This window comes from Carcharhinus amblyrhynchos, chromosome 1 (assembly GCF_965287045.1).
Source record: "Carcharhinus amblyrhynchos chromosome 1, sCarAmb.v2.hapA, whole genome shotgun sequence".
Classification (NCBI taxonomy): Eukaryota; Metazoa; Chordata; class Chondrichthyes; order Carcharhiniformes; family Carcharhinidae; genus Carcharhinus; species Carcharhinus amblyrhynchos.
The window spans coordinates 73,007,311-73,033,661 of NC_137324.1; the positions used below are offsets into that span (position 1 = coordinate 73,007,311).

General features: G+C 41.6%; 1 protein-coding gene across 7 annotated transcripts in view; it reads right to left on the bottom strand.

The window, feature by feature from the left end:
* The window catches only part of pcm1 (pericentriolar material 1), a 139,965-nt gene extending 132,334 nt beyond the window's left edge, over positions 1-7,631 (bottom strand). For 2 of the 7 annotated variants that reach the window (XM_080186843.1, XM_080186817.1), the window contains exons 1-3: positions 7,599-7,631; positions 1,993-2,167; positions 515-619 (exon numbers count right to left, since the gene is read on the bottom strand). In XM_080186843.1, the coding sequence (XP_080042969.1) occupies positions 515-619; positions 1,993-2,001 (114 nt within the window). In that variant the 5' untranslated portion in view covers positions 2,002-2,167; positions 7,599-7,631. Of the gene's footprint in view, positions 1-514; positions 620-1,529; positions 1,867-1,887; positions 2,168-7,598 lie in introns of those variants that run through there. The other 5 variants (XM_080186860.1, XM_080186809.1, XM_080186852.1 and 2 more) reach the window with 4 other exon arrangements.
* Positions 7,632-26,351: the final 18,720 nt, after the last annotated feature.

The following is a 26,351-nucleotide window of genomic DNA, read 5'->3' on the forward strand; positions in this document are numbered from 1 at the left end:
AACTACAAATGGATGTGAATGTAGCCCAATCCGTCACGCAAACCAGCCTCCCATCCACTGACTCTGTCTACACTTCCCGCTGCCTCAGCGAGCAGCCATTAAGGACCCCATAAACCCCAGACATTCTCTTTTCCACCTCCTTCTGTCGGGAAAAGGATACAAAAGTCTGAGGTCACATACCATCCGACTCAAGCAGCTTCTTCCCTGCTGCTGTCAGATTTTTGAATGGACTTACATTGTGTTAAGTTGATCTTTCTCTACACCCTAGCTATGACTGTAATACTACATTCTGCACTCTCTTGTTCCCTTCTCTATGAACAGTGTGCTTTGTCTGTATAGCGCACAAGAAACAATACTTCTCACTGTATGTTAATACATGCGACAAATCAAACCAAAAATCAAGGAAAACATTTCTAACGTTGTGGAACTTCTACGATATTCCCAAAAGTTTCACTAATTTGGCATAAGCCCACATCCTCAGCATCTTCAGTCAACTTGAATCATTTTGGCTTACCCGGTTATTAAGCTGATCATCCAGGCTACCATTATTCACAGCACAGTTGGGTAAGTCCTGAACTTCAATGCTTTCCTCAAACAAAGGGTCACCACCAGTTGCCATCTTCAAATAAAAAAGACGAGAGTTTGTGGATTTTTATTGCACACGTTTGAAGAAGATACCTTCTACTTTAACTTTTTTACCCGGATGTTTTCAATAAGTGCCATGTGTTGCAGTATACAATTTAAATGCTCTAACGGCATCAGCCTTAGTTCAATCAACACACTCCCATCCGAGTCTGAAGGCTCGGCTCAAGTCTCATTCCAGGGACTTGAACTCAAAATATAGAGTGTCGCCCTGTCATAGATGTTAAACTGTGGCACAATATGCCATGCAGATCTAAATCACAAGGTACCATACAAAGAAAAGCCAATATTTATCTCTCAACCAACTCTGAAAATATATTTATTAATTTATTATATTGCTTATCAGGCTTTGCAGTTTGAACATAAGAACATTATTTGCAAACTGGCCACCTCACTACTAAATCAGTGTCACTAAGCACTGGAAGGGCTTTGTGGATTATGATATACTTCAGACTATCCTGAGAAAAGGCTCTAGCTAAATTAAAGTTTTCTCCTATCGTACTTCTTTCATCAATCTACTTGATGCAGGGAGCTGATGAGAAATAATTGGCAAAAGTGGGACAAGTAAATTACAATAGTTAATTAGGTGCAAACTCATTTCCAGTTTAATAAAAGCAAAATATTGCAAATATTGGAAATCTGAAACAGAAAATACTAGATAAACCCAGCAGGTCTGGCAGTATCTGTGGAGAGAGAGAAAGAGAGATAACATTTCTAGCCTGGATGACCCTTGTTCAGTTCTGTAGGAGAGAAATGTTAACTGTTTCTTTCCGCACAGGTGTTGCCAAACCTGCTGAGTTTATCCAGCATTTTGTTTTTGTGTTACATTCAATTTCCAGCTCGCAAAACATAAACATGAGTTTCCAGATGACGCCTGCGTTTCTCACCCTTTTCAGTTTGTTTGAGTATCTGATTTTGTTACCGCTGTAACTGATAAACTTCCAGCAAAAAAAAGCAGAATTCTCGAGCTAGAAATCTTCAGAAGCAGAATAGAAATCGCGGAATTTCCAGCCGGGGGAAACGGGTTGTTTATTCAGGCGAATGGAGTGGAGGGTGAAACGGCCAGGATCAGTGGCTCCGTCACCCGGGCAACGGGGCTAAAGCCGGAGCCCAGCCGCGGAACAAAACGCAGCGGCCGGACGGACTCCCAACGGCAAAATGAAGGCCGTCAACCGGCGATCAGCGCCTCTCCTTTCCCCACGCCAGCGGCCCGCCGCTCACTCAGGCTTTGAGGAGGCTGCTCACCTTGCCGTGGGGGAGGGGAGGGGCTGTTCACTAACGGAACCCTGCCTCGCGGGCTCGAGCGCGCTCTCCCGCCAAAGCCGCCACGAGCGCCGCTTCAACCATTACCGAAACCATAGAGATGAAGCCGGAAATGACGCGCCACCGGGCCACAACAAACGCGCTCGCTCCGCCACCCCCTCCACTTCCGGGTCATAGATCGGAGCTATGTTTCCAAGGTTGCAGCTGTATTGTTCCTTCTTTCGACGCTCTGTTCCTCCCTCCAGCTTATTTCTCGGACATCCTGTAGGAGACAAAAATCAAAACATGGAAAATTCTGAATCGGTCTGACAGCATCTGTGGAGAGAAAGAGAGAAAGTTAACATTTGTAGTCCACATGACTTGTTCAAAGTAGCAGAGAGAGGGAGTAATGAAGGGTTTTGTGCTGTTGGGGGGACAGGGGGACGTGGAGGTGGCAGCAAGTTGAGGAAAGTACAAGGTGAAGTATAGTTTGGAAGTCAGGTTGCTGCCTCACAGAACCAGGGACCCAGGTTCAATTCTCAGCTTGGGTCACTGTGCAGAGTTTGCACTTCTTCCCCGTGTCTGTGTGGGTTTCCTCTGGGTGCTTTGGTTTCCTCCGCAGTGCAAAAGATGGGCTGATTAAGTGCATTGGCCGTGCTAAACGTCTCCCTCAGTGCATCAGAACAGGCATCGGAGTGTGGCGACTAGGGGACTAGCACAGTGACTTCATTGCAGTATTAGTGTGTAAGCTGCTTGTGACACTAATAAATAAACATTAAACTTTAGAAGAGACAAAATAGGAAACATGTCATGGATCCATAACCAATTGAGTGGTAAATAGTGTTAAAAACTACATCAGTCACCAATTGCAGCTGAAAGGTCAGAAAGCAGAATGTGTTAATAGCAGAAGAAGGATGAGCAATTCATGAAAGTAAAACATGAGAACAACGTATAGACTGGAACTCCCAAGGGAGGAGGCTGAAGAAATTAAAATGGGACAGAATTCATGAGTTATTCCAGCCCCTAACTGGAAGAATAAGGGTGCTGTTCCTCCAGTTTACATTGAGCTTCATTGGCATATTGTAGGAGGCCAAAGACAAAAATGTGGGTGTGAGATCAAGATGCTGAATTACACAGAAACTAGAAGCAACAGTAAGCTATTTGGCCCTTTGAGCCTGCTCTGCCATTCATTTTGATCATGGCTGATTATTGAATTCAATATCCTGATTCCCTCCCTTTCGCCCCAAGAGCTATATCCAATTTCTTAAAATCACACAACGTACTGGCCTCAACTGTGTTCTGTGGTAGTGAATTCCATGCATTCACCACCCTCTGGCTGAAGAAATTTCTCCTCACCTCCACTCTAAAAGGTTTACCCCTTATCCTCAAACTATGACCCCTAGTTCTGGACTTCCCCACCATTGGGAACATTCTTTCTGCATCTAACCCTTTTAGAATTTTATAAGTTTCTATGAGATCCACTCTCACTCATCTAAACTCCAGTGAATATAATCCTAACCGACTTAATCTCTCTTCATAATGACAGACCTGCCTTAGAGTCATAGAGGTTTACAACATGGAAACAGACCCTTCAGCCCAACCTGTCCATGCTGCCCTTTTTCTTAAACCCAAAGCTAGTTCAAATTGCCTGCATTTGGCTCATATCCCTCCATACCCATCTTACCCATGTAACTGTCTAAATGCTTTTTAAAAGACAAAATTGTACCCATCTCTCCTACTATCTCTGGCAGCTTGTTCCAGACACTCATCAGCGTCCGTGTGAAATAATATGCCGCTCTGGACTCTCCCCTCTCACCTTAAACCTACGCCCTTTAGTTTTAGACTCCCCTACGTTTGGGAGAAGATATTTACTATAACTGATCTATACCCCTCATTATTTGTACAGACTTCTATAAGATCACCTCTCAGCCTTCTGCGCTCCAGAAAAAAAGTTCCAGTCTATTCAGTCTCTCCTTATAACTCAAACCATCAAGTTCCCAGTAGTATTTTAGTAAATCTTTTCTGCACTCTTTCTACTTTAATAATATCCTTTCTATAATAGGATGACTCGAACTGTACGCAGTATTCCAAGTGCGGCTTTACCAATGTCTTGTACAGCTTCAATAAGACGTCCCAACTCCTGTATTCAATGTTCTGACCAATGAAGTAAGAAGTCCCACAGCACCAGGTTAGAGACCAGCCAAATGTGTGGAACCTTCCACACATCCGACGAAGGAACATCGTTTCCGAAAGTTTGTGAGATTACTATCAAATAAACTAGTTGGGCTCTAACCTGGTGTTGTGAGACTTCTTACTGCGTTTACACCAGTCCAACGCTGGCATCTCTACATCATGACTGACCAATGAAACCAAACATGCTGAATGCCTTCTTCACCACTCTGTCCATCTGTGACTCCACTTTCAAGGAGCTATGAACATATATCCCCAAATCTCTTTGTTCTGTAATTTTCCCCAACACCCTACCATTAACTGAGTAGGTCCTACCCTGGTTCAATCACCTCGCATTTATTTAAATTAAACTCCATCTGCCATTTGTTAGCCCAATTGATCAAGATCCCATTGCAATTCAAGATAACTTTCTTCACTGTCCACTATGCCACCAATCTTGGTGTCAGCTGCAAACTTACTAACCATGCCTCCTATATTCTCATCCAAATCAATATAAATGGCAAATAACAATGGACTCAGCACTGGTTCCTGAGGTACACTGCTGGTCACAGGCCTACAGTTTGAATCCAAGAATTAGCCTGGTAAACTTTCACTGTACTTCTATAGCAAGGACATCCTTCTTCAAATAGGAACACCAAAACTGCTCATAAAACTCCAGGTGTGGCCTCACCAATGCCCTGTACAATTGCAGCAAAATATCCGTAGCCCTATACTCAAGTCCTCTCACTATGAAAGCCTACATACCATTTGCCTTCTTTACTGTCTGCTCTACCTGCTTGCTTACTTTCAGCGACAGATGTTCAGGACTCCAAGGTCTCATTGAGTATCCACCTACATCAATTTACACCCATTTAAGTAATAATCTGTCTTCCTATTATTGTTACCAAAGTGGATAACCTCATATTTATACACATTATACGGCATTTGACATGCAGATGCCCACACACTTAGCCTGTCCAAATCACGCTGAAGCATCTCTGCATCCTCCTCACAGTTCACCTTCCCATCCAACTTTGTACCATTTGCAAATTTGGAGATAATACATTCAGTTCCCTCTTCCAATTATGAAATGTGATCAGTGAGGGTCCTTGTACAGATCCCTGCGACAGGAATGTCAGGCTCATGCTGAGCTCATACTGAGCGAAGGGGTCCCATATAGCAGTGACTTTGTCTTAAGTTTAGTCTCCCTCACATGCAGGAGATTGCATTTCAAGCAGTGAATGCAGTGGACTAAATTGAAAGAAGTGCAACTGAATTGCTGCTTCACATGGAAGGAATGTTTGGGACCTTAGATGGTGAGGAGGGAGGAGATAAAGGGTCAGATGTTACACCATCTGCACTTGCATGGGAGGATGTGGTGAAACAGGGATAAAGTGTTGGGGGTGATAGAGGACTGGACTAAGTTACCATGGAGGAAATGGTCTCTACAGAATACTGACAGGAGAGGTGAGAGGGAGGTCTGTTTGATGGTGGCATCACGCTAGTGGGCAACATGAGCTTTTGCTCTTGCCTTTTTCCCTTTTTTTAAGCGTACCTGGTCTCATGGCGGAGGTTATAGTGGATGCCTTGGTGGTTATTTTCCAGACGTCGCTGGATTCCAGGGAGGTGCCGGAAGATTGGAAAACGGCTAATGTTACGCCGTTGTTTAAGAAGGGTGCCAGGCAAAAGGCGGGGAATTATAGGCCGGTTAGTTTAACGTCTGTGGTAGGTAAAATGTTAGAATCCGTCATTAAGGAGGAAATTGCGAGGCATCTTGAAGGGAATTGCTTGATAGGGCGGACGCAACACGGTTTCATTAAAGGGAAGTCGTGTCTGACAAATTTACTGGAGTTCTATGAGGATGTGTCTAGGGCAGTGGATAGAGGAGAGCCGGTGGATGTGGTCTTTCTGGATTTTCAGAAGGCGTTTGACAAGGTACCTCACAAGAGGTTATTGCAGAAGGTCAGGGGACATGGAGTTGGGGGTAGGGTGTTAGCGTGGATAGAGGATTGGTTGTCAAATAGGCGGCAGAGAGTGGGGGTCAATGGGTGCTATTCGGATTGGCGGTTGGTGACTAGTGGGGTGCCCCAGGGGTCGGTGCTGGGGCCTCAGCTATTTACCATTTATATAGATGATCTGGAGGAGGGAACCGAGTGCAGGGTGTCGAAATTTGCTGATGACACCAAGATTGGGGGAAAGGCAAATTGTGCGGAGGGTGTGGAGAGTCTGCAGAAGGATCTAGATAGGCTGGGCGAATGGGCCAGGAAATGGCAAATGGAATTTAATGTTGGCAAGTGTGAGGTGGTCCACTTTGGTAGGAAGAATGGTAGGAAGGACTATTACTTACATGGCGAAAAACTGCAGCAGGCGACGGTGCAGAGGGACCTCGGGGTCCTTGTGCATGAGTCGCAAAAACCCAGCTTGCAGGTGCAGCAGGTGGTCAGGAAGGCGAATGGGATGCTGGCCTTCATAGCGAGGGGGATTGAATATAAAAGTAGGGAGGTCTTGCTGCAGCTGTATAGGGCATTGGTGAGGCCGCAGCTGGAGTACTGTGTGCAGTTTTGGGCACCGCACCTGCGCAAGGATATTTTGGCCCTGGAGGGAGTGCAGAGGAGGTTTACTAGGCTGATACCAGAGTTGAGGGGATTGAGCTATGAGGAGAGGCTGAATCAACTAGGCTTGTACTCGTTAGAGTTTAGAAGAATGAGGGGAGATCTCATTGAGACGTATAAGATGATGAATGGGATGGATAGGATAGAGGTGGAGAGACTCTTCCCGCTCAAAAAAGACAGTAGGACTAGGGGGCACAGCCTCAAGATAAAGGGGAGGCGGTTTAGAACAGAGTTGAGGAGGAACTTCTTCACTCAAAGGGTGGTGAATCTCTGGAATTCTCTGCCCGTTGAAGTGGTGGAGGCTGCCTCGCTAAATATTTTTAAGAAGCGGGTTGATGGGTTCTTGATAAGAGAGGGGATTAAGGGTTATGGGGAGAGGGCGGGAAAGTGGAACTGAGCCACAACAGATCAGCCATGATCTTACTGAATGGCGGGGCAGGCTCAAAGGGCTAGATGGCCTACTCCTGCTCCTATTTCTTATGTTATGTTCTTATGAACAAGGTGTCTTATTTCATACTAGTTGGTCATGTTGGTCACCCTGCTAGTAAGGAAACAGTCTTCCTAAACAATCTTCCCTGTCAAACCCATTCAGAATCTTGTCAGTTAAATGAGTTTACCTCTCATTCTTCTAAACTCCAAAGAATCTCAGTAAAATTTGACAGGGTTTCCATCACAGGACAATGTCCTGACTCCAGGAACCAATCTAATAATCTTTCCCTGTAACAGCTCCAATGCACGTACATTCTTCCTTAGGTATGAAGATCACATCCATGCACTTCTATCTTGCAAATGAAACTTTTGGGTGGCATGTAATGAAACCCCTTTTGAAATCCAAGTATACGACTATATCTACAGGCTTCCTTTTATCTACCTTACTAATACATGTGACAATAAAAAATCAAATCAAATCGTGTAAAAACTGGAATAACTCACGCTGGTTTTTTTTAACCGAGATTTTCAAAGTGAGTCTCTCACACTCTGTGTGCTGCCAAATGGGTCTGGGAGGCTCACGTTAAAGATCTGTGGGCAGGGTCTGTTCCTGTTGGAGAGGCCGGCAGCAAAGGTTCAGCGGGCCACTGCGCATGCGCCTATCTGTCGGAACAAAGATCGGTGCAGGTGCAGTGGCGCCGCAATGTCAGCCTCCTGATCGTTGTTCTCCATTGCTGGTCATACGACTGCCGCCCTCCCCCCGCCGCCGCCGGGCCTCCTTCTGGGCCAGCCCCGAACCTCTCCCCCAGCAGTCCACTTCAATATCCCCAGTCAGTACCCTCCCCACCTCTCCTCGCAGTCCTGATGTCCCGAGCCCCTGCTCCCCTGGCAGTCCCGACATGACCCTGACTGCAGAGTAGTGGATCTCCCCCATCCACAGTTCCCATCCGCCAATAGCCCCTCCTCTGGCCTTGCCACCTTAGCACTGCCTGATATCCAGCAGGCAGTGCTAAGGTGCCCCTTGAGCATTGCCACTTTGTTGCATGGGCAGTGCCAGGAGGATAGGCTGGCACTGCCCAAGAGCCAACCCCCCCCCCTCCCTTATCCCCAATCTCTTGGGGGGGGCCTCCAGAGCTCATCTTCATTCCAGTGGAGTTGGGCCACCAGTTCCAAGTTTGTGAGGACCTGTTGCAAACCCTGCTGGAGTGAACTGCTCCTGGCAGGGGGAACGAGGCTAGCGGGTCCAGCGACTTCAGTTCTAGACCCGCTAATGATATTAAAATGAGAATTTTAATATTCAAATCAACTTTGCGCCAGAGCTGACGATGCCGGAAATCCAGGGAGCAGAGGCCAGGGCACCAGCAGGGAACGTGCTAAACAGCTTCCGCTGATGTCTCCTGAGCCACTGTGCTGCTCTAGTAGCACAGCAGGCTGGGAAAATAGCCCCCAACATGTTCAAATATTATGAGTGGGATATTACAGCCTCGCTCATCCTGAAATTGTAAAATCCCAGTTAAAGTCAATGGACCTTTCTATAGTCTGCACCTTGCCCACACTGATTCTTGTGACAGGTGAGGCAGCAAAATTCTGGCATATGTTTTTTTCAACTAAAGCATAGAGGACAATGGAAGCAGTGTGTACCACCTGAGAGATGCACTGCAACTACTTGCCAAGATTCCTTCAATAGTATTTTCCAAAACAAAATCTCTACCACTAAGAGAACAAGAGCAGCAGATGCATGGGAAAACCATCACGTGCACCTTTCCTTCCAAGGCAAATACCTTACTTGGAACTATATCACTGTTCCGTCACTGTCGCTGGGGCAAATTCCTAGCGATACCTTCCTAATAGTACTGTGGGTGTATTTATGTCATATGGACTACTGGTGTTCAAGAAGACAGCTCACTATTTACATATTGATTGATGTTTCTTTAACAGAATAAGGTCCACTATTCCTAGTCTTCAATGGTTCACCCAGCAAAGTAAACAGAACTTTATACCCAGGTTTAAAAGTTCAAAGCAAATTAGGGATGGGCAATAAATGCTGGCCTAGCCAGCAACACACACATCCCGTGGAAGAATAAAACAAAGGTCATCTCAGTTTTTTCTCAAGAGGAAAGCAACCCAGCCAATTATTCCTTGATTGATATCATCCTTGTAAATTTTCTCTGCACCCTCTTTGGTGCTCCCAGATCCTTTTTATATCTGGGGAACCAGAACAGCATTCAGTCCTCAAAATGTGATCTAACCAAGATTTGATACCGTTTCACTACTTTTCAACTCTATCCCTCCAGAAAGAAAGTCTATCCTTGGTTTGCATTTTTGATCCTGCTTGTCAACTCCACATCATTTCAAGTGGTTAGGTTGGACACATACACATTCGATATTCAATCCCTGGTGATGTTTCACTGGTTTTTCTACTTGTGTAATTGTTCAAGCTGCAACTGCAGGGATCATTCGAATTTAATGGTTCAGGTTTCGTGTTTAGCAGACGCATTACTGGCAGCAGGGTTGCTAAGGGAATGTTTGCTGTTTCCATGTTACTGAAATCTTATGGTAAACATGGAGTAATAAGATAGCTGCTGTATTGTTAAACTTTTCAGGGAGTTCTGCTATGTCAGTAAAAGGACTGAAAATAGTTTCATCAGAATAACTGAAGACAATCAGTCAGAGATTACAATATTGTAGAATGCAATATGACAGCATTGTCACCATTAGATGGCACCATATCATGAACTAGGTTGCTACGAATGAATATTTCTGCAGATTTCAAACACTGATGGCTTTTAGCACATTTAGCTCATCTGCACGTCAAGATAAGTGTGTTGGAGCACTCTAAAATACAAAATGATTTGGATATTGAGCAGTAAAAAGGGAGTCAAAAGTCAGTCCCAGAGAAACATTTTATAAAGGTTTTTGAAAGAAGGCGATGTCTAGCAAAGCATATTTTTGGAATGTTCAAGTTGGCAGTGCATAATGACAGAATGGAAGAAGTTGCAGGGATCAACTGGTAATCTTTTAGCTTTGACAAAGGGCCATCTGGACTCAAAACGTCCGCTGTTTTCTCTCCTTACAGATGCTGCCAGACCTGCTGAGATTTTCCAGTGTTTTCTCTTTTGGTTTCAACTGGTAATCATGTATGAAAGGCATGGCAGTGGTGTGGCAATGAAGGGAAATCTGAAATGATTTCAAAATTATTTATCTGGAGCATAAAGATCCACTGCCAGTCAAGCTGTGCAAAGATAAGTGACAAGGGTGCACAACTTCAGGTGAGAACTAATGCAGTGAGGTTACTAAAGTTTGTGGAATGTGGAGGTCAGCAAAAAGATTCTAAGGTGATCAAAGTGTGAATGAGGGTTTTAGGATGGGAGAAGCAAAATAAAATGCAGGATACAATTTTAAAGGAAATACAGAAGCAGAGGGACCTGGGTATATATGTGGAAAAATCATTGAAGGTGGCACAATAAGTTGAGAAGGTGATTAATAAGCATCCTGGGCTTAATAAATAGAAGCATAGAGGACAAAAGCAAAGAAGTTATGACAAATTCGTATGACACACTGATTTAACCTCAGCTTGAGTATTGTTTCCAGTCTGGGCACCATGCTTTAGGAAAGGTGTGAAGGCATTAGAGAGAGTGCAAAAAAAATTCAAGAGAATGGTTTGAGGATGAATGGTTCCAGTTTGGTAAATAGATTGGTGAATGTAGGGCAGTTCTGCTTAAACAGAAGGTGGAGAGGAGATTTGGTAGAGGCGTTCAATATGATGAAAGGTCAGGAGAGAGTAGATAGGGAGAAATTGTTCCCATTGGTTACAATACAATGAGTCGATAAAATCTGCAATTATTTGACACAAAAATCATAATTTCACCTGAGGGGCAAGTGGTTAGTGTCTGGAAGGCAGTACCTTAGAATGTGGTGGAGGCAGATTCAACTATGGCTTTCAAAAGGGAATTTGATCTTTATCTAAAGAGGAAACATTTGCAGGGCTATGGGAGAAAAGCAAGAGAGTGACACAAGACAAGTTGCTATTGTGATCAGCTAGATGATCCTCGACAATACATAAGAACATAAGAAATAGGAGCAAGAGTAGGCCATCTAGCCCTTCAAACCTGCCCCGCCATTCAATAAGATCATGGTTGATCTGAAGTGGATCAGTTCCACTTTCCTGCTTTCTCCCCATAACCCTTAATTCCCTTGTCTATCAGAATTCTATCTACCTGTGACTTAAATATATTCAACAAGGTAGCCTCCACCACTTCAATGGGCAGAGAATTCCAGAGATTCACCACCCTTTGAGTGAAGAAGTTCCTCCTCAACTCTGTTCTAAACTGCAGCCCCCCCCCCTTCTTTTGAGGCTGTGCCCTCTAGTTCTGTTTTCCTTTCTAAGCAGAAAGAATCTCCCTACCTCTACCCTATCTAGCCCCATCATTATCTTGTAAGTCTCTATAAAATCCCCCCTCAGCCTTCTAAACTCTAACGAGTACAGGCCCAGTCTATTTAATCTCTCCTCATAAGCTAACCCCCTCATCTCCGGTATCAGCCTGGTGAACCTTCTCTGTACCCCCTCCAAGGCCAATATAGCCATAGTGTGGTGACTAGGGGGATTTCACAGTAACTTCATTGCAGTGTTAATCCAAGATCCAAGATGGCACCGGAGCAAGCTGTGCCCAGCATACTGTATAATTCTATCTTCTAAAATTTCATTCTAACTCTTTTAAATTCTCTAACAACATTCTGCACTCTCTCTTTTCCTTCTCTATGAATGGTATGTTTTGTCTGTATAGTGTACTGTATGTTAATACATGTGACAATAATAAATCAAATCAAACAAATCAAAATGTAAGCCATACTTGTGACTAATAAACAAACTTTAACAGTCTACTCCTAGTCCTCGTTCATATGTACAAATATAAAAATTAAGAACAGGAGCAGGCCATTCAGTCCCTCGAGTCTGCTCTGCCATTTTATAAGATCATGAATGATTTGATTGTGGCCTCAGCTCCATTTTCCTGTATTCCTCCAAAACACTTGACTCCTCTTCTGTGAATTAAGCGGAAGTTCTCTTATTTTTTAACTATGTCCCCTAATTCTATTCTCACCCTTAAGTGGAAACATCCTCCCAATTTCCACCCTGTCAAGTCCCCCCAGGATCTTGTATGTTTGAATAAGATCACCTCACATGTTTTTAAATTCCAATGGGTATAAGCCAAACTGTTCAACCATTCTTCATAATATAACCTCTTCATCGGAGGAAATCAGTTAAGAATTAGGAGCAGGAGTAGGCACTTGGTCCCTCAAGCCTGCTCCACCATTCAATAAGATCATGGCTGATCTTTTCATGGACTCAGCTTCATTTACCTGCCCACTCACCATAACCCTTAATTCCTTTACTGTTCAAAAAATTATCTATCCTTGTCTTAAAAACATTCAGTGAGGCAGCCTCAACTGCTTCACTGGGCAGGGAATTCCACAGATTCACAACCCTTTGTGTGAAAAAGTTCCTCCCCTTATTTTGAGGCCATGCCCCCAAGTTCTAGTTTCACCCGCCATTGGAAACGACTTCCCTGCTTCTATCTCATCTATTCCCTTCATAATCTTATATGTTTCTATAAGATCTCCTCTCTTTCTTCTGAATTCCAATGAATATAGCTCCAGTCTACTCAGTCTCTTCTCATAAGCTAACCCTCTCAAGTCCGGAATCAACTTAGTGGACCTCCTCCGTACCCCACCCGGTGCTAGTATATCCTTTCTCAAGTAAGGAGACCAAAATTGTACACAGCACTCCAGGTGTGGCCTCACCAGCACCTTATACAGATACAACATAACCTCACTGTTTTTAAATTCCACCCCTCTGAAAATGAAGGACAAAATTTACCTTCTTAATTACCTGCTGCACCTATTAACCAACTCCTTGTGATTCCTGCACAAGGGCATCCAGGTCCCTCTGCACAGCAGCATGGTGCAATTTTTTTTACCATTTCAATAATAGTCCATTTTGCTGTTCTTCCTATCAAAATGGATGACCTCACATTTACCGACATTGTACTCCATCTACCAGACCCTTCTCTGAATTGCATTTAATGCAATTTTATCCTTTTTTGAAAGAGGAGACCAAAACTATATGCTGTACTCCAGATGTGGTCTCAATCCCCTGTACAACTGTAGTAAAACTTCCCCACGTTTATATTCTATTCCCTTTGCAATAAACACCAACATTCCATATGCCTTCCTAATCACTGACTGTAGCTGTATACTAACCTTTTGTGATTCATGTATCAAGATATTAAGATCCCTTTGTATTGCAGATTTAGAAGTCTCTATTTAAATAATATTCTGCTTTTCTACTTGCTAAATTGGATAAGTACACATTTTTTCCACATTATACTCCTGTGATAGGGACAGTAACCTTGCTGCTTCCAGTGTTAAATTGATATGGGACAGCTATCTAGATCTAGGGCAGGCTCGCCACTGAATTTTTATTTGGGGGGGGTGGGTGGGTGGTGGGTAAGGATAATGATGCCCTGTAAAATCCAGCCCAGGAGATCATTTCATGAATGTGTTATTTGCTATGTATTTACACTGTTATAAAAGGCCACAAATGTTGGAATTCCTAATAAGTGGTTGTGGAATGACCCAGGAAGCTATTAACAATACATGGAAGAATACTGCCTGGAATAGGAACATAGGAACAGAAGTAGGATATTCAACTCATCTATCCTGCTGCACCATTCAATATGATTATGGCTGGTTGGACTCTTCAATGCCCTTTATACATAATATCCCCATGATCCTTTTCCAGTATTGTTAATCAGAAATTTGTCAAAATCTGCTTTAAACATACTCAAAAACTGAGCTTCCACAGCCCTCTGGGATAGGGAATTCCAAAGATTCACAAGCCTCTGTGTAAAGAAATTTCTTCTCATCTCAGTCCTAAGTGGCATTTTCTCATTTTGAACTTATGCTCTCTGGTTCTAGAGTCCCCAGTCAAGGGAAACATTTTATCTGCATCAACCTTGTCTATTCTTGGAAGTATTTTGTGGGTTTCATGAGGACATCACCCAGCTTTCAAAACTCTAGAGAATACAGGTTCAAGTTGCCCAATCTCTCTTCATAAGACAATCCCGCCATCCTGGAACAAGTCTGGTGAATCTACGTTGCACTCCTTCTGTGGAAATATTCAAAAGGTATGGAATCGCTTTTCTATTGTCTACAAGCAGAGTCAATGGCAAATCATGGGCCTTCGCCTCTGACACATCCGGTGAATGTCATGGCGAGAATTTCACCTCCACCACTGTTTAGTAATCATGCAATTGATTGTAGTGTTCCTTATTGGCCATTCACAGCATGGAACAGCAGTGTTGTCTTCAGGCTGTACAGGCATTACATTAAAGAATTTTCAGAAATCTCTAACCAGAAACAAAAACCAGCAAAATGAAATATTCTTTTGTCAGGAAGTTGTTATGATCTGGAATGCACTGCCTAAAAGGACGGTCGAAGAAGATTCAATACTCCCTGTTTAACTGACCCTCACTGAACACAAGGCACCAAGTCTACTGGCTTCCATTAGTTTACTGAACCTTGCTTGGGAAACACCTGCCTATTTGAAAAGCTCATTATATTTTACTGCCTCTTTTTAATCTTAAGTCATATGACTTGATCAAATTGGTCACTGCGAGCGTGAGTGAGCACAGTCTTTTGTTTCATTTCAGTTTGTGCTACCAATGACTTGAACAAGGTACAATTACACTTATGCATAACATTGCCAAAAAGGACTACTCAAAGAAGCAGCTAAGACTGTGACCCTATCTGGATCATATCAGTATAGAGGCAGAGGTTTTTAATTAATATCATCACTGATTATATATTCTTTTCATTCAGTGACCTGGTTTCCAGAATTTGAATCGAAATTCAATTTTACATTCATATCCACAGTACTTGTTGCATAATTTTAAGGTGGCACATGAAGCTTTTAAACATCCAGTTAGAAATATTTGTATTCACATTTTGATTTGATTTATTATTGTCACATGTATTAGTATATAGTGAAAAGCATTGTTCCTTTCACACTATACAGACAAAGCATAGAAAAGGAAAGGAGAGAGTGCAGAATGTAGTGTTAGAGTCATAACTAAGGTGTTGATCATCAAATGATCCAAATACTTGGTCAGTGATGAATTACTCATGAATGCTATCACTAGTTTGCGTAGATAAATAGGACAGCAATTTGTACACAATACTTCCCATGAACAAAAATGTATGACGAATTTTCTTTAGTAGTTATTGTGAAAGAGTAATTTTAACTTAGACACATAGAGAATAGCCCTTTCTCTTCGTATAGCATCATGAGATCTTTTATATTGAGGCAACGGAATCTAAATTTAGTATTTGATCTGTAGAGTACAGCATTTATTTAGCATTAAAGTTTCACGGTGGGTTATGCATTGAAGTCCTGCAATGTGACTAGAGCCCACAATTTTATGATATTGGCAAGAGTGCTAACAACTAAACATGTATGGTGCCTACCAAAAGTTTGTTATGTTTTCAGAAAGGAAAGGATATGAAAGATGATAAGTATAAATTTATACTTAGGTACAACATTAAAGGTGGAGAGGAGGAAGTGAGGAGAATAAGAGAGGATTGGGAGGACTAACAGATGACCAAAGGCAAGGTTGAAGTAGAAACTCTGATGAAACATTTGGTGGTTGAAAATATTTAAAAAGTTATAAAGATTGTTGGAAAGAATTCCAGGGAGCAAAGCTGCAATAAATTATGCCTCTGCCACCAAGAGTGGAACATGATATTCCAGACAAAGACTAAAGGACTCAGATTACAGAGGGTAGAGTTATGGGAAGAATGTGTTTAACTCTCTTTTTTGTCTTCAGAGTAATCCAAGGATAATATTAACTTTACCAACATCCTCTTTTCCACCTTCTTCCTCTTGCGATGGCATATTCCTGGATCTTGATTTCCACTTCCCCTGGCTATTATACACATTTGCTGAGTAAAGTTATGGAACATGCAGCACAAAATAATGGCCCTGGGAACGGTAAAGGATAATATCAACATTCATGCTGGACTAAACAGAATGGTTTCCCAAAAACATGTTCTTTCATGAAAAGTGCACACAATGATTTTATTGAAGTGAAAATTGAATTATACTTGACTGTTATAAAAAGGCAGAAAAATGGCAATGTTATGGAACAGGCATAAAGAATATTTGCTTGGATACAAGTGAAACCATAAAAGTCCTTTGAGTCATTGGCAGGTCTCCTTAAAAGTAAAATGGAGACTTCCCATTTACTCTTTCCAGAATTTTTTTTCCCTGTCCCTGCATCCAAGGTCAAAGTTTGGAGGCTCCGTTGGCAACATCATCCAAAGACTCAAGGCACATGTCTCTTGAAGATATCCAGGTCGACTTTTGTACAATCTACCTCAACACGTCCACTGAAACTGTGTTGTCAGACTGCTTGTCCTGGAGAGTTGAAATTTCCTACCATTAAATATTAGGAAGACCAGCATCTTTAGCTTTGGCCTTCACCAGAAACTCTGCATCTTAGCAATGATTTCATTCCCCTCCCCACTACTGTCTTATGTTGACCTCTTCACAACTTTATTTTTGAACTGTTAGCTTCCAGCTGGTATATTCCTTCCATCACCAAGAACTGTCAATCTAAACCCAACTGCGTCAACCCTCTCACCCTCCTTCACATTTTTGTTTCCTCTGATCCCAATAATTTCAATGCACTTCTGACTGACCTTCCATCCACCTTACTCTTAAAATTCAGCTGATCCAAAACTCTACTGCCAGTATTCTAACTCACAGTATGTTCAACTCTTCCATTACCAATGTGTCCACTGACCCACACTGGCTCACAGTATTCCAAAACCTCAAATTCTAAAAAAAAATCTTGTGTTCAAGTCCTTTCATGGCTGTATCCCTCTTTTTCTCTGTGTCATTCTGCATCCTTACATTCCATGCAAATTCTCTGTTCCATTGCCTGTGGCTTTTGTACACTCACCTCCCTTCTCAAACCAATGGTGGTTATGTCTTCAGTTACCACAATCCCACGCACTAAAATTTCCTTCTCAACCCCTGTTCCTCTCCAAACCTTAGTCCCCTGAAGATTCATTTTCGTTCTTGATTTTCAACAGTCAATGCATTGTGTATTTTTAAGTTAAATAATCAGGACAGAATGGCCAAGGAGAACAGCTTCACAGTAACTGATATTGTGCTCTATGGTATAATTCGTGGCTCAGTCATCATTGTCAGATCATCACTGGTAGGACTTTTCTTCTGTTGTTGCTAATGCAGCAAAACATATTTTCATCTGGACTCCAGATTTGTAGTTTGGTATACAGCTGTTTTATTTACTGCACATTTTTTTTGAAAGAGGTAATATTATGACTGGAAATTGAGATGATGATGAGAAAGAACCATTCCTTTGGGGAAAAAAGACATAGTAAGAAAACAACATTTCTGCCGAACTTTAACTGCAAAGTAGTTATTGTCCCACAAAAACTTTTAAAGTAAGTCCAGACTTTTGTTATTTGATTAGGAATTTAATGTACAGTGCATGAAGTAGTTTGCTGAATCAAATCACATTTCCAACTGAATAAGCAGGAGAGCAAAGTTTGCTGTCTTTGGGCTGTTAAAAAGACAATGTGGTCAGGCACCAATGAAATTTTGAGTTGCATCAAGTTATTGCCACCATTTCTGCTCATCATTAATTACCATTAATAGAATATGAGTGCATTGTACCTGTGCACCTACGGGTCTGGGTTACGAAGTGTAGGTGTAAATATTTTATAAATTTAAGTTTAAGAGCTTAATTTCCTTTAGTGTTGCCTTGTTCCTGGGTTGCGTTTGTTGAGGCAAGTCATCACAGTGAATTTGAACCCTACACCACCACTCATGTAAATGGACACTTTCAGTCATTTCTATCCATTATCCCAGAGGAACTCCTTTACTAATTAAACTAATTTTGAAATTGTGTGGTATGTCTGATGTCTATGTAATATTTTGTCTACTAGGTCTTCCTCATTCCATTCACATCATTGCATTCATAATCCAAGAGCACATTTCTACTGTTCTTGAAGGGATTGCAGTAGAGGTTTCAGAGTGATATCTGGACTCAAAGGATACAGTCACGAGGAGGGATTACACAAACTTGGATTGCATTCCTATGAATTTGGAAGTTTAAGGGGTGTTTGTGAAACCTTTCAAAATACGAGAAGTATTTTGCTGATTTAGGGGTCTATAATTCCGGTGTACAGTCTGAAAATTAGAGACAGACTTTCTATTTTATACAGAAGTTTACAGTCTCTCCACAAAGGGAAACTGATGTTCAATTACTAATACATTTTAAATCTGAGATTTATAGATTTTAGTTATTCACAGGTATGAAGGGATGTGGGACAAATGCAGCACATGGTGTTAGATCACAAATCAACCAGGATCTCATTGAATGGCAGAACAAGTTTGAGTGGTTGAATGGACTACTCCATTTCTATTCTAAGGTGAAGATAAAAGTCATTTGTTTTGTTCTTTTTAATCAGTGATTCCTAACTGGTGTGCCATAAAGCTGTCCCTGAGAAATGTGATTCCAAAATTCATACAAATAAATTAAAATTAACCTTCATTTTCAGCCCAATGGTCAGTCTCTCCAAGTCCCAAAAACTCTTGGGCTTCTGTGCATGAGCCAACTGTCAGAGGTCGACACATGTATGGTTTGGATTTGCTTATGTTGGTCAGGACCACATGCATGCGCATGGGCCAGATCAACAGAAAAAAATCTGAACCACCTGTGTGGCCTGTTCCCAGCAGGCACATGCATAGGAGACACAAGGTTCCTCAAGATTTGGATATGCTACCCCCAAGCTGAAGATTAAGGCCCTGTGCAGCCATGCAAAAAGCAAAAACTCAAAAAAGGGCATAAAAACCCTGGAGGGAAACAGGGAGAGGTAACAAAAAAACAGGAGAGAGAACACGGAGAAGTAAAGAAAGGAAGTTCCCAAGAAGGGAAGAAGACAGAGACCCATCTTCTGTGGCCAGGCGGCAGCAGCAGAGGAGCAAATGGTCACTGGGCCTATTGCCTTGAGTGCCCTCAGGGCCCAAGGCGCCAGCCCAGGACATTAGTGCCACTGGAGGAGCACTGGGGGGTTTGGGAGGAGGGGGGGGCTGAGTGGAGAGTCTGAGGGGGAAGCAGACTGAGTGAAGAGTTGGGTTAGGTCATGCCTGTGTGGTGTGGAGAGGAGAATATCTCTCATTGCTGAGTGGTTGATGGTGCTTCCTCGACCCTCGGATTCCAACCCACCAGGTCCTCGCTTGAGAACCTGTACCAAAGCCTGCCCTCTGCAGATCCCACTAAGGAGGTGGGTGAATAGCAGGAAGTATTTGAATCAGCCTTCAAGACTGCTAGTTATATTTAAATAGTTAATTTGAATATTTATCAGGTTTCCACATGTTATGGGCAGAAACCTGATTGGGCTGAGAGCATTGCAGTAGGTTTGGCGCCTGAAACCCAATTTTCCGGGCCATCATGATATTCAGCAGGAGTTAGGGTATCCTCTCCATTGTCACTAAAAAAACAAGAGGAATTTGCAGGACTCAAGATGATTGGCACACTGAAGTATGTAGAGATGTCTCTGGACACATTTTGGTTGCTTGTGTGATATGATTGTCTATCCATTTCAGATAGCAATTGAACAGTAATCTGAGCATTTCCCTCAACCTACCTCTGCAAGTTGGCATTCTCAGCAATGACTTATACAAAAACACAAAAGGAGGGAGTGCCTGTCAATGGGGCAAGACCTGCAAGTTGCCCTATCATCAGTTCCTCTTCACATCAAGAGACTGCTCACATTGACATTGTCAGTATGATGCTGCTCACAGTATTTCCTTCGGTTATAAACTTTCACATTGAGAAATTCAGAACTTAAAAACTGAAAATAATTAAAATCTTAATTGGAAACATTTTTAAATTGAATTCTCCCATCCTGCCACCACTGGAATTCTAGCAGGCAGGGGGAGGGTGGGAGTTTGAGGGGGGGAGGTGGAGTGGAGAAACCATATAAAGGTTCATTGAAGTCAGGTGGAATTCTCTGGTTTTCAGGCGAGCGCGGCCAGACAATCCCGCCCATTGTATTGAACTTGCAACTGGTGATAAGGCTCCCATTGTAAGCTTCTTAAACAAATTAGAATTGTATTAAATGGTGACTCAACGTGTTTTTAGGATGTTTTAGAGTTAAAAAGCTTTTGCTGGAGGGAATTCAGTTGGAGAAAATAGGAAATGCACCTCAAATTCTTCTATAGTATAAAGGTGTGTCGTGACATATTAAAAGTTGGGAACCAGTGTTTTAAATTACACAATTTTTCTTTTCAAGGCTAATAAAAAGAAAATAATGGTGAACCATATAATTGTCAGATCAAAAAATATTAAATATTCTTCACTGATGGCTCAATGAATTCAATTTATCCAAAGTGAGCCAAACAAAACCAAAGAGATCTTGGATTTAATTTTAGCTCAATGCAACATTGCTAATCTCATTCCAATAGTCATGATGCTGCAATTGGCCTCAGCAACCACAAGCTAAAGGAAAAATCATCAATGATGCTCATTGATGAGCAAAGATGCTCATCTTTGCTCATTCTGACCATTATCCAGCAACCCTGCTAAAAGTATGCACAGATGTCATGTCCATCTCGAATTTCGCTCAGCTATAAGGGGATCTGCAGTCACTGTCAATGCTCACTCCGTGATCAAACTTCTTGTGAAATCCAATCCAAATAAGGAGTTAATGCCTTCTGGAGCAAGGAGAGGAAAGTACTTTAGCAATGAAAATAGAACAAAACTTGTTTTTTCATACAGTGTAATTCTGGCACAGTAGAATGTGCTTGTTTATGCAATTTGAAGTTTCTGCTGAAGTTCTAAAATTTTTCATAATTTGAGCAAATAATGAAACTTGAGTACATTCATTGATTTTGAAATTGTACACTTTGGTGTTTTCTTTACATAGTATTAACCATCAAAGGAGTAAAGGGTAAAGAGCAAACACATTGACCTTGTCTGGAATGGCATAAACACAGATGAAAATACTAACAAGTTAATTCAAACCAGCTGGTCTGGCTTCCAGCTCTAACTGTGGACAATGATAATATTTTTTTCTCTCTAGCTGGAGAGTAATGTGAATACAAGGTTGTGTTTTCCAGACTTCAACCCATGCTGAAGCAAAATGCACTATAATAACTTTTAGTAGAACAATGTCTTGGGTCTGTATAAGTAACAAATAACTTGTTTGGAAATTCTAGAGAATGAAATGTCAAAAACATCTCTCTGAGGAGATTTTCATACTTTCCATTTGTAAATCAAAATGCAACCTCAAAGACACCCACCATGTGGGGTCTAACAGTCGAAGGCAAATACTTGATCATTAAATCTGACAAGCGACGTCGGCAGCTAGCTGCCCTTGAGCAAAAATTGGATTGGCAACCTTCCTGATTCTGAACATCACTTCTGGTGTTTGAACATAATTCAAAAGCTCAAATAGTCAGGGCTCAAGCTACAAGCCGTACTACATTTTAGAGCTGTTTTGAAGAAAAGTGATTGAAATCCAGCACATAAAAGATGCCCGGCTAAGTGCAATGCATTGCAGCCAGTTGAAATTGAAGTCATCAGGTCCTAATTCAGAGCTTCCTATTAAGGAAAGCTGAGAAAGTAGGTCTTTGTGAGGTAGAGGATAAAATACTTACAAACAGTGAATATTTCCTTTTATTGAGGAAAAGTTCTGAATGATATTTTCTTGGGTTTATCAGGTCAATATTTTAGACACAAAATCCAATTCGTAAGTTATGGCAACACTACTTACGTCTCCATCAGGAATTTAGATTTAACTCTTAACATGCATTTTCAATTAATTCTTTTTTCTTATTTCCTGTGTCACGCTTTCTAACTTCCTAGTGCCTTGATTTCAGCCACTATGTGACCTTATGAACCTAAAGTTGAGTTTTTATGAATGCTTGCTGACATTAATTTGAAAGGTCACATAGTCATGCCTGTTTAAATAACATGGATTTTCAGTTCTCACACCATTGGCAGTAACATTCTTGCTGGGAAAAATAATAGGGATCAAAATGTGCACAGGAATTATACAAAGTTCACCTGTGCCCATTGCTTCTACTGTAGGCAGCATTCAAAACTTATGCTGCCACCTCATTTAAACAATTGTGCCATGCAGCCAGCCCTAAATGCACTATTGAGTGGCAACATCTTTGAGCAGGAAATATAAACTTGTGAGAGGCTTGCACAAGTTAAAGCTAACATCCTGGCTTGAACAAGTGCTAGACATTGATGTAAAACTGAATTTGACTTGCAGTGTTGAAAGTCTTCTGCTCTCTGCATATTCTGAGTACTAAATGCTTTCAGAGAGCAGATGCATAGATGATAACACACCATTTATCCACAGGGGGCAAGGAGGTCCTCCAGATAAACTGTCAGAAGGCACTGGGACCTCATCAGTGAGTGGATCTTCAGTTGACATATTGCATCAACTGTACCATAAGTCTCATATTCTATTCCATTCACCACACTCCAAGATTTTACCAACATATCTCCATCAATGGTGACACATACCTAACATTCATCGCTTCACCCCACTACCATACTTCTCCATTTTGGAGGCAAAATGGCACCCATGCCAGAAAAATAAGTGATACACATCCAAATTTTGCAACCTAAGTTTAATCGGTTAAATATTGAAATTTGACTTGCTACCTCTGTCATATTTATGTATTTGCTACTTGTATTTAATCATTTTTTAAAAAATTTGCTGTGGTATGTTTTTGATTCAGCTTCAAATGACTTAAGGCATCAAGTCAGCCTTCAGAATAACAACACTGATGTGGCTTAAAAAACTGACTTCAGCTTTTGGGCGAAGTGGCCAGCTGCTTTTATTTAAGGACATATGATTCATTTACATTTTCAGCTTGTCTCATTTGTGTAGTTATGCAACATAATTTGGCTTCATTGTTCTTTCTGGACCTTTGTCTTAACTATAAGCCCCCTTCTGACTATGCAGACTCTTCAGCTTGCTTTGGATTTGTTTTTTCATTCCACTCTCCTTTCCAATAAGCCTTCTTGGGACCTTAATCTCTCCCAATTTCCCAACCAACTATGCAGGGATTTCAATTTACTTTTAAATCTGTTCCTGTGCATCAAATGAACTCTTTACAATTCAGTGGGCATTTCAACACTGTTGCAAAAATCACTCCTTCTGTCAACCAATCTCAGGTAACTATTCTGTAATTCATACCCTAAAATTTCTGATATCTTCTACTCCAACATATTTTAATTCCCCCCTCACTTTCCTGTGTGTGGGTGCCAAGGATAATTTTTGGGCCACCATGAAATGGGAAGCCAGCTCCTTCTTGCACTTACAGCTGGTCCTGTGCCAGCTGAGAACACAAATGGGCTTTTTTGTGCACCCTTGAAAGCCCCAAAGATGTTAAGGCTAAAAGTAATCCCAGTGGGGTGACTGAACCTTAAACCCATCTTTCAGTGAAAAGCCACATTCATCTTCAAAAAGAGACATTTTGCTGTTGTTTACCTGCGGGCACAGTAAAAACTCAGTCCAGTGTCTGTTTACAATTAGAATTTCTCCACAACTCTTTATTGGCACCTACAATCTGAAATTAAAAATCCTGACCAGATACAACCATCAGATTAACAAAGCACAGTCATCTTGCAAAATGTCCATCTGCAGAGATTTTGGTTTGCCAAGTCTTATGGTTTGGGCTTTGTGAACAGCATTTCCCTCCTAACAGTTATGCCAAGCTGAGGAAATGATTATAAAACATATAGAACATAGAACACTACAGCACAAACAGGCCCTTCAGCCCACAAGTTGCACCGATCACATCTATACCTACCAAGCCATAGAACTATGTGTAACTTCCAATGTCATTAGATCCCATATACTCATCCAGAAGTCTCTTAAAAGACCCTAACGAGTTCGCCTCTACCACCACCGATGGCAGCCGATTCCACTCACTCACCACCCTCTGAGGGAAAAACTTACCCCAACATCTCCTCTGTACTTGCTTCCCAGCACCTTAAACCTGTGTCCTCTCGTAGCGACCATTTCAGCCCAGGGGAATAGCCTCCGAGAATCCACCCTATCTATTCCTCTCAACATTTTATAAACCTCTATCAGGTCGCCTCTCAGCCTTCGTCTCTTCAGGGAGAAGAGACCTAGGTCCCTCAACCTATCTTCATAAGGCATGCCTCCCAATCCAGGCAACATCTTTGTAAATCTTCTCTGCACCCTCTCAACAGCTTCCACATCCTTCCTGTCATGAGGTGACCAAAACTGCGCACAGTACTCCAAGTGGGGTCTGACAAGGGTCCTATAAAGTTGCAGCATTACCTCCCGGCTCCTAAACTCAATCACTCGATTAATGAAGGCCAGTACACCATATGCCTTCTTGACCACATCCTCCACCTGTGAGGCCGATTTAAGAGTCCTATGGACCCGGACCCCAAGATCCTTCTGCTCTTCAACTCAGCTAAGACTCCTACCCTTGATATTGTGCCCCTTTCAATCAGGTATTATATGTAATTTGTTCCATGCCTAAAACAGCAAATTACCTAATTTAACAGTAACATTACTCTTTGAAATTTGTATAGTACTCCCATTACATCTCTCATCAAACTGGAATCAAACATTATGCAAACTTCATGCAGAGTAAAACGAATAGATTTAAACTACTGACACAAGCTATTGGGAAAGTACCATACAGTTAAATGATTATATGATTAAGATTAGAAACAGACCACAGGCAGTTAATTTATTTTCTCAAGCTTCAAACATTGAAAAAAGTCCAAAATGCCTTGCAGCTTTTCTGACTGGTTTTTGAGAATGGAACCATTTAATAGTATGAAATATATGAGCCTGCTCTCCTCCCCTGCTGAACAACAACAAGCATGTTAGCTTTTATGTAAAGCTTTTATTGTAGCAAACATTACAAAGACACTCCGCAAAAGGATAATCAGATAACAATGAACTCTGAGTCAAAGATGAAAATAGTATTAAGTAAGGCAGACCAAAAGATGTAGGTTGAAAATAAAAACCCTGAAGACACTCATCAAGTCAGGCAGAAACTGTGGAGAGAGAGAAACAGAGTTTATGTTTCAGGTCAGTAACATTTAGTTGTTTGATAATGTAGAACTTGAGTATTATTTTAAAAAACCTTCTTCATCTAAGCATTTTGTTTTGCACTGTATCAGGACATTTCACAAGAACACAAATCCAAGGGAGACAACAAATTCATACTGTATGAGAAGAGACTACTGATTGATTTGCAAAGTGAATTCTTATTGGTAGAGGCATTGCTATGGAAAATGTACAAGTTATTGGTGACTGACAGTTAACTGCCAAATGTTGAAATTTAAAATCAGGCAACTTTACTTTGTTTGGTCAAGGCACTGCCCTGAGGAATGTACCAACAAATGATTGTCACTTATTTTGTTTAGTTGAAACAAGCACAATGTGTGTACAGAATTTTGTCTGCAAAGAAAAGAGCCTCATGTATTAATATAGGCAACTTCTAATATACACACAATGGTAATACCCGGGATGTTAATAGGCAGAATGTCTTTTTGATTTGATGGTAGCATCCTGTTAGTGGCAAAACCACACATATTGCTACTGCATAGTAGCAACATGACACAGCTAGATGAGAGCTTCAAGTTTCTTGGTGTCCAGATCAGCAACAACCCTCCACTTTGACACTATAGTTAAGAAAGCCCACCAATGCCTCTTTTTCTCAGGACACTAAGGAAATTTGGCATGTCTACTATGACTCTCACCAACTTTTACAGATGCAACATAGAAAGCATTCTTTCTGATTGTATCATAGCTTGGTATGGCTCCTGCTCCGCCCAAGACTGCAAGAAACTACAATAGGTTGTGAATGAAACCCAGTCTTCCATCCACTAATTCTGTCTACACTTCTGCTGCCTCAGAAAAACAGCCAGCATATTCAAGGATCCCACGCAGCCCAGACATACTCCCTTCCACCTTCTTCCATCAGGAAAAAGTTGCAAAAGTCTGAGGGGTCATGTACTAACCGACTCAAAAACAGCTTCTTTCCTACTGCCATCAGATTTTTGTTTGGACCTACTTCATATTAAATTGATCTTTCTCTACACCCTGGCTATGACTGTAACACGACATTCTGCACTCTCTCCTTTCCTATGTACA